The 9,419-nt window shown below is 42.9% G+C and overlaps 1 protein-coding gene across 2 annotated transcripts in view; it reads left to right on the top strand.

Annotated features, from left to right (window-relative positions):
- Nucleotides 1-7,549, top strand: part of LOC121924044 (protein phosphatase 1E-like) — a 14,420-nt gene extending 6,871 nt beyond the window's left edge. The window contains exons 1-3 of one of the 2 annotated variants that reach the window (XR_006102514.1): nt 721-738; nt 3,281-3,570; nt 7,350-7,549. Coding sequence is in view for 1 of the 2 variants with exons in the window: in XM_042455096.1 (XP_042311030.1) it covers nt 3,281-3,570; nt 7,350-7,441 (382 nt within the window). In the remaining variant the exon portion in view is untranslated. Of the gene's footprint in view, nt 1-720; nt 739-3,280; nt 3,571-7,349 lie in introns of those variants that run through there. The other variant, XM_042455096.1, reaches the window with a different exon arrangement.
- The last annotated feature ends 1,870 nt before the right edge of the window (nt 7,550-9,419 follow it).

Below are 9,419 nucleotides of genomic sequence, written 5' to 3'. Positions count from 1 at the left end.
TCTCTTTCCCCTGCCCCCGCTGTTGCAGACTTTGCAACAAAGCCCGGTGGCGGGGAAAATCCTGGGGGTGGGGGCAACCTGGGGCGGGACCGTGTGGACCTGCCCAAAACCGGGAAAGTCCCGCCCACAGGCAGGATATGGCAACCCTATCCTCAGCACTCTTCTCCAGCACCATATCTCAAATGAGTTGATTTTCCTCTTATCTTCTTTCTTGACTGACCAGCTCTCACATCCATTATATTATAAAATACCTTTCAGCAGAATTCACTCTCTCTCTCTGTGTGTATGTGTATGTATATATAACAAAAACAGTAGAAATATGTTTTTTTATTCTCAGTGGTCCTGTGTTTTGGAGACTGTTCCCAACTCTAGAGAATTCTGCTGAAGGATATGTTTATAATGCAGAATGGCACAGTGATTTGAGTGTTGGATTACCATGGTGGATGCCAGGACTTGATTCTCAGCTGTGGCATTAAACCCACTGGGTGACCTTGGGCAGTCACACTCTCTCAGCCTCAGGGGAAGGCAATGGCCAACCTCCTCTGAACAAATCTTGCCAAGAAAACCCCATGACAGGGTCATCTTAGGGTCACCATAAGTCGGAAATGATTTGAAGGTACACAATATGAACACATGTGATTTTATGAGATATACTTAATTTACTACTACTAATAATAATATTTATTTATATTCCACTTAATCTCAGGGAATCCAAGTGGATTACAGCAGTAAAATACGGTATGATTAAAAGATTGTCCTGTCTTCTTTTAATACTTATAATATACAATCGGCCCTTCTTATACATGGATTTTTTATACACAGATTCAAGCATACACGGTTTGAAAATGTTCCAAAAAAGTATAAATTCCAAATATCAAACCTTGATTTTCAATTTTTTATAAGGGACACCATTTTGCTATGTCATTATATTTAATGGGACTTGAGTATACACGGATTTTGTTATCCACAGGGGATCTTGGAACCAAACCCCAGCGTATAACAAGGGTCCACTGTATTTGTGTTTGTTCCTAGCCCCCGAAGCAGGCCTTTTCTCACTGAGGCTGAAATGTGTTGGTTTTTTAAAAACAAATAAAAGGTTGACCTTCCCAGAGCATGTGGAGTTTGTCTCCTTACCTTTTTCTGCTTTTAGCATGCTTTTCAATGCTAAACCCTATCACAACACTACACAGTTACCAAAATGTGATGCCTTTTTAATTGTCATCAGAGTCCCGGGGAGTCATTGGATTTGTAGTTTGGTGAGGAGAATTCTCTGCCAGTGATTTCTAGTGCTTTAATTAGGGGAAATGCATTAAAGCTCTCTAGCAGACCAACCTACAAATCCCAGGATTCCAAAGGAAGGAGCCATGACAGTTAAAGTGGTATCAAATGGCTCTAATTCTGTAGCGTAGACGCATTCCTAGTGCAGGGACGCAATTAAGATTTTTACACATATCACTATTAAACAGGCAATAAACAACAACAAATCAATTTCAGTATTTCCCGGTGAATAATTTCTTTCTTAGTATTGCTGTTTATTGCCTTTTTAATAGCGATGTCGTGTGAAAATCTTAATTGTGATATTGTGATTGCATGGGATAATCACTATTTAAACCCCTGATTTTGCTCAATTTCCCCTGTGTGATAAGGTCCTAAAACATTTTAATTCCAATGTGGTTTTAGAACTGAAGGTTTGTATGGAAATAGGATGACACATTCTTTTAAACTGTCCTGGTTTTAAACTGCTTTTCAACTTTTTAAAGAGTATTTTTATATTAAAAAAGCTTTAATGTTGTTAATAATTTATTCCTCTTTTAATGTTGACCTTTTGTATGTTTTTACCTATATTCTAATCACTTTGCTTTGTAAGCCACCTGTCCCAGTTGTAATAATAAGGAGGAAGAGGAAGGAACATCAACAGTCTAAGATATGTGGATGACACCACAGTATTAATGGAAAACATCATAGACTTGGAACAATTACTAAGGAAAGTTAAAGAAAAAAGCACAAAGGCAGGTTTACAGCTGAACATAAAGAAAACAGAAATACAGTAATGACCATGGAGGATCTACATAAATTCAACCTAGATAATGAGGAAATTCAAACTAGTTAAAGGTTTTCCATACCTTGGATCAAACAATGATCAAACATCATTGAGACTGCAGTGAGTAGCATTACTAGGGGGGTGCAGGTAGTGTGGCCTGCACTGGATGACACCCCAAAGAGGCTGATACCTGGTCCGACCTTCCTCCCACTGCGAGGGGAGAAGAGGAAAGCATGCCCTTCCCAGCTTTGCCGTGGTGCAGTTGCCTCTTGAAGAGAAGGCTGCCTCTGAGAAAGGAGATGGGTGAGCGTGCCCTTTTGACCATCACTCCTGCAGCATCCCGCCTGGCATCCCCCCTTCTCCAGGTGACACCAGTGATGGGAATGCCACTGACTGCAGCATCCCGCCTGGCATCTCCCCTTCTCCAGGTGACACCAGTGATGGGAATGCCACTGACTGCAGTCAAGAAATACGAAGAAAACATAGAATGGGAAAGGCAGCCATGAAAGAACTAGACAAGATCCAAAAATGCAAAGGCATACAACTGAGCACTAAAGTTAGAGGTGTCCAAGCCATTATATTTTCCCATCATTATGTATGGGTGTGAGAGCTGGACAGAGAAGAAAGCAGATAGAAAGAAAATCCATTCATTTGAGATGTGGTGCTGGAGGATATAGCCAAGAAGACAAACAAATGGGTCCTAGAACAACTCAAGCCTGAAATCTCCCCGAGAAACCAAGATGATCGAACTGAGGCTGTCGTACTTTAGCCACATAATGAGAAGGCACAACTCATTAGAAAAGACAATAATGCAAGGAAAGGTGGAGGGAAGTAGAAAGAGAGGAAGACCACACACCAGATGGATGGATTCAATCAGGGAGGCCGCAGACATGAATCTACAGGATCTAAGCAGAGCAGGAAATGTTTCATCCACAGGTTCGCCATGAGTTGGGATTGACTCAAGGGCAGTTAACAACAACAAAACAACAGTAATAATGGTGATGATAGTAAATATAATTGCAGTAAAGTTGTAAAAATAAGATCATTATCATCATCATCATAATCTCAGAAGATGAGCTATTCTGTAAAAGAGTGGGAGAATTTCAAAGTATTGAGGTGCGGACAAGGAGCCAGCCACAAATTCCCACAAATTTGCAAACAAGGATTAGGGTCCTTTGCAACTATCTTTTAGCCGTTAGTTCTTTCCTCACTAAAATACCATTGTGCACTTTTTGACAGGAATCAGAAAAAGAGTAAACAGCCACGAAGGGGAAGAGGGTCTGGGAGAGGCCGAGGGAGACGCCAGGTTCAAGAGCCGCAGCCAGAGCCGCAGCCAGAAATACAGCTGGAGGTAACCGAGGAGAAAGAGCCAGAAACACAAGTGATCCAGGTGGAGGAGAAAGCTGAAGCTATTCTGGATTTCCCAGCAGAGACTTCCATTCCACCTGTAGAAGCTGAAGAGCTGTACTCCCAACAGCAAGAAGCAGCTGAGGAAGCAGCCCCAGCCAGAGACACTCTTTTCTCACTGGGTAAGGAGTATCCAGAATCAAACCTCTCTTGTAGAGAAACTGACAGTTCATTCAGGAAATTGGAAACGTGTGCCGCCTCTTCAGCCCTTTAAAGTATCTATTTGCTTTTTCTCACTACAGTGTGTTTATATGTGCCTTTAATTCACCTGTCGACTTAAGGCGACCCCATGAATTTCGTAGAGTTTTCTTAGGCAAAGAATACTCAGAGGTGGTTTTGCCAGATTTCCTGCATGGCAGGGGGTTGGACTGGATGGCCCTTGCGGTCTCTTCCAACTCTATGATTCTATGGCTCTGTACAGATGGGCCCTTTGCAACATATCCATGACGTGCTAGGGTTGCCTCGGGGCAGCGCGTGCACACGCCCCGCAACCCTAGCATGTCGTGCATGCGCAGCCGTTATGCATAACGGTTATGTCGCAGCTGTGCCACCTCCCAACAGTGCTGCACAGCTGTGACATAACCGCACTGTCTCTGGCGCTTTGTGGCGCTGCAAAAAAGAGCTGCTTTTTTAGATTTTTTTTGCTGCGCAGCAGCGCCGCACAATTTGTATGCTGTGGCACTCCTGTGCAGCAAAGAGAAGCACCAAGGAGGTGCCTCTTTTTGGCGGTCTGTACCCCGCCCATGATTCTATGATTCCTCTGAAATATAGCCTATGCATCTCCAGATGATGCCTCCAGTGGAGGCTGTGTTTTCAGAATGTAGCCAAGGGTCCGTAGGGGAATTTTATTATTATTGTTAGCTCAAATATTGCAAGAGGGGCTGGCTACAAGAGCCCACCGAGATCGCCCTCCAGATGTGTATACGGAGTAGACCAGGGGATCCCAATAAATAGAGCTGAGACAGACTTCTAGAATTAATAACCAATTTATTTATAAGGGGAAAAACACATACGATACACTAGCATACACACACACATACAAGGCTCAGGAAAAGCATAGGTTAGCATGGAATAGGATTTTAGGCATCACTGGGGTGATACGTACCAGAATGTAGACTCCCTCCAGGAATCCAAATGGAATATGATGAGGATGGCATGGGGCTCAGCCATGGAATGACTGGCCAGGAATCAGGAGCCAGGAGCCAGGAGCCAGGAGCCAGGTCAGGATTCAAGGGGACAGAGCTTCCCCCTGAAATCCAGACTGGCCCAATGAACAGGCAAATCTGATGATATTTATAGGCAAAATCTTGCCTCTGGCAAAGGTGCTTGATGGTGAGAACAAAGGTGTTTAATTACTTGCTTTTCACCTGGATGTCCCTGTCTGATTGTCTTAGTGGTCTTAAGCTGCTCGGACAACAGACCATGGGAGGGGGCAAGAGCCTCAGGCAAGGCAAATATTTGCTCTTCCTGGTCCTATGATAATCCCTCTTATGCAACTCTCTAGATATGATGATGTGGGTGTCCCTCAAGGGTGTGTGTGCATGTCCTCATACCTTGCTAGTAATGGAGGACAGGCTGCTAGAGTTCATCTAGGGGTCATTAAGGGTTATCATTTATACCAAAATTTATATAAAACCAGCATGGGTAACAAGAATAACATGACAAAGACAAGGGAAAAAAAATTAGCAGTTTTCTCAAGCATTGTAGGCAGATGCAAAAGAGGCTGAACTCCTATACCTGTAAGACTGTAAAACTGTATAGGTTTCAACAGCAACAGGGTTGCTGCCCTGTCCCCTTCTACAGCTGCCTACCTTAAGTCTTCTCAAACCAACCAAACCACCCAGCTCTAAAATCTACCCAAGAATTTTGCACCATGCCTAAAGATATAGCTGTTTTCAAAACACTGGTTTTTGTTCTCATGTTAGGTACAATCTTGTTATTGATGTGGATGATTTAAAAACCTTGATAGATTACTTATGGGGGGAAATGTTTGCTTGATTGAAGAGATACTTTTTTTTATCCTCCGTCTATTGTCAAGCAAGCTTAGTGGTGTTCATTTTATTCTTTCTGCAGCGCCTAGTTAAACATTAGAGAAAGTACTCTAGAAATAATAGACAGAAATTATGATTAGTGTCAAGACCAGCATGCTTCAAAGCAGAGAAGATGATGGAGGTCCCAAACACACTGCAGAAATAATCCAGTTTCAGACTGCTTTCACTGTCCTGGCTCAGGGCTAAGGAATCCTAGGCATTGTAGTTTTATTGTGGCACTAAAACTCTCAGGACTAAAAAGGGCTCAATGTCTCACAAAAGGACACTTCCCAGCTCCCAAGCATTGAATTAGGACAGTTAAAACGGTCTCAAACTGGATTATTTCTGCAGTGTGTTTGGGACCTTAGTGGGCTTTCAGAAGTTTGTAAGACTTGTGGCTTTCATCATCCCTCACCTCTGGCTATGCTGGTTAGGACAGATGGGGATGGAAGTTTTAAGTACAGTATTTCTGAAAAGCCACAAGTTGTCTGTCTCTGCTTTGACTTAATTTTTAATTGTAAATCTTCCTTCCCCTGACATTTGGCTTATAAATGTTCTGAGACTTTCAGGAATGTGTATGTGTTGTGTGCTGTCAAGTTATTTCCGACTTATGCTGACCCTAAGGCGAACCTATCATGGGGTTTTCTTGGTAAGATTTGTTCAGAGGAGGTTTGCCATTGCCTTCTCCTGAGGCTGAGAGCATGTGGCTTGCCCAAGGTCACCCAGTGGGTTTTCATGGCTGAGCTGGGATTTGAACCTTACTCTCCAGGGATGTACTGCATTAAAAAAAGCAGTAATCAAAAAATGTCTGATACCCTAGTCTCCAATATAACTTGATATTGTGGAATTATTTGCCATCAAGCAACCGTATGCGCTTCATGAGCTCCAGCAATCAACTGCCCTGTTTAGATTTTACGAATTCAGGCGCGTTATAGACGGCCCAGAAGGGGCAGTCTCGCGCCGCCGGCGGTTGCAGTGTCCGGGAACCGCAGCAGCCAAACGGTGTGGTTCCCGGACGCTGTAAAGAAGGAGCGCGATTTTCGTGCTCCTTCCTGCGGCCCGGAAGAGACACTGCAAGTGCCAAAGTGCGCACTCGTGGCGTCACTTCCACCACACGATGTGCGGACACAGAGCGTCCGCTACGTCAAAATGGCAGCGCCCATCTGTATGCGCCACTGCCATTTTGACATAGTCATTATGTCCGAGGGACAAGGCGTGTCAGGAAGCGCCACCCCTCGTGCGTAATGATGGCGCGATGACGGCGCCTCATGGGCCCGTCTGTAACGCGCCTCAGGGCCATGGCTTCTTTGAATCAATCTACCTTTAGTGTGGACTAATTCTTTTCCTAACTTTTCCATACAGACAGGCCAAAATAAAGCTGCTTTGAGTCACTTTGGAGGTATGCTGTTTAAATGATGCATGTGTCCTAAGAGTCCGGAAGCTGGGTCAAAGCCATGCTTCAATCTTTAGGACTGGAGCGTGGCTTTGGTGTGGCTTCCAGACTCTTAAGATTCCTTTGTCATTTAAACAGCATACCTCCAAAGTGACCCAAAGCAGCTTTATTTTGGCCTGTCTGTATGGGGCCTTACAGTACAACTTAATGGTGATTAAAACTGGCTGCATCAGACACTGCTTTATCAGCAATTTCTGCAGCCTGATTTTTAAATCCCATGAAAAGACCTCAGGATATTTTAGGGTGAAATGCACCAGTCCTTTTACAATTAAACATCACCTTATAGAATTTAGATAAGTCTTCTGCTTGAGTGGGTTCCCTTGGATGCGCCCTAATTTTTTCCCTCTTTCCCTCTGCTTTAAATCAGCCCAGTGGAAACATTTGTATTTAGTAGTTCTTTGTTTCTCCTTTGTTCCAGGACTTGAAGAGTTTCCAAGGACCGAAGAACCAGAAATCCCCAAGACCCTGGAAAATGACCATTTGGAACAGGAGTTCTCTGGCATGCTTTAATTTAAAAGTTGTAGTGCAGACAGTAATTGTTGCTGCTTAGCATGAAAACACTGTTAGCATGTAGGATACCTGCTGTTGTGTGAACAATAAAAGTCAGTGGCCGATGAATTTGTGTTTATGTAGTGCCCTCATCCCTGAAATGTTCAGTAAGTATGACACTTCTGAATTAACCATATTCAGAGAGGTTCCAGGTGCAACAACAGCACTATGTTAGCCTTGGCTCATCTGGAGAAGAGAGCATTGAAGATTTATGGATTTTTTTGTAATTTTTGATTAATTTACAAATATTTCAATACAGCACAAGTAGAGACCAGAAGAATCTCACTTTGGATTTCCAGAGAAAGGTACCTCCAGGTATCTAGGTCATATATATTACCTTCTAATCATTGATAGCCTCCCCCATCCAAAATGCTCAAGAGATATCTCCCAAGCATTTCCTAAGCGTTTCCTTAAAGCCATTGCTTAATAAAACCCTGTGAAATTCATGGAGGACAGGCAGCTTGAAGGTACCTATCTTTTCGGATCTGAAAGGCAGAAGAAGTGGCAAAAGTGCTATCCAGTCTTCTCATCATATTTAGATATGGGCCATTTGTTATGAGGTTGACACTGACCAGAAAATGGCTATTTTACCATAAGCCCAATGAGGTAGAATGAATAAATTGATTACAATTTATTTAAATTATTCAATTAGAGTTAGCGTGTTTTGAAAAAATTTGGAAAGCAAAAAAGAGATGTATTTACTGACTTCTTCAAACTATTTATCACTGTGATGGCTCTCACCGTAACTGCTCCTACTCTGATAATTGTGCTTAAATAATAATTTTGCCTTCCTTTTCCTCCTTTGCTACCTCATCTAATAACTGCCTCAGCCTGCTCCACCAAACCATCCTATTCCATTTTGCCTCAGCCACCTTACTTGATTAACTCAACATTCGCCTTTGGGCCTGTATCCCTTCTACCCACACCTCTATCCCTGAGTTTATCTGTCTCTCTGGATGCATCTACACTGTTGAAATAATGCAGTTTGGCACACTTTAAGTGCTGTAGCTCCATCCTATGGAACCCTGGCATTTGTAGTTTCACAGTCTTTAGCCTTCTCAGCCAAAGCATGCAGGTGCCTCATAGAACTACAAAACCCAGGATTCTGTAAGATGGAGCTATGGTAGTTAAAAGTGGTGTCAAACTGCATTATTTGTACAGTGTGGATGCACCCTATGCAGTGAAGGTATAAATTCAGGCATGAAAACTAGAACCTCTTGTTCCACCAACTAGAGTGAAGTAGAAAACAATGGTTCTGGTGGGGGCATGACACCTAGGAAAATTGTAGCAGTGGCTAGTGCCACCCCATGCCAGTGGGATGGTGAATCCATTCCAGGTTTTAATCCAAACTCTATAAAGTAGCTATCCAAGGTGCTAAATTAGTTTTGGAAGGAAAGGGTTCAGCACTTTGGATAATTCCTTTAAAGTTTGGACTAAAATCTGGAGGAAATTCACCACCCCACTGACCTAGAAGTCAAGGAGAAGATACTTTTCAACCTCTGAACTGAACTTGCCTTTTTTCACACAAAACTGTGCTTCCATGTCAGAGTCACACAAATCTCTTTATTTCACAAACTTAATTCAGATAACTGGGGAAACCCTTTTCCTATTCGTGGTAAATAATTAGATATCATAAATCCTTGCAGATGATCTTCCCAGGAGTTATCAGACTCCCCCCCCCCTACACACTTTAAATCAGAGCTTTAGTGGACTCTAGCTCCTATAATTGGCTATGCTACCTTGGGTATTCTGGGAGCTGTAGTCCAAAAAGATAACTTCACCAAGTTCTGCTTTATAGCAATGGTTTTCAGCCTTTGTCCTAGAGAACAGTGAAATTCCGTAGGAACTTACCTATGGTCTCTTCATGAGAAGATCAGCAATGGAAATCAAATGTCACTGTAAGAGTTTCTTGAAGTGTTCCTTCAACAGTACCGAGATA

The sequence above is a fragment of the Sceloporus undulatus genome, chromosome 2, assembly GCF_019175285.1.
Source record: "Sceloporus undulatus isolate JIND9_A2432 ecotype Alabama chromosome 2, SceUnd_v1.1, whole genome shotgun sequence".
Taxonomy (NCBI): Eukaryota; Metazoa; Chordata; class Lepidosauria; order Squamata; family Phrynosomatidae; genus Sceloporus; species Sceloporus undulatus.
The sequence above is the reverse complement of the archived record's forward strand: the minus strand, read 5'-3'. Positions and strand labels throughout refer to the sequence as shown.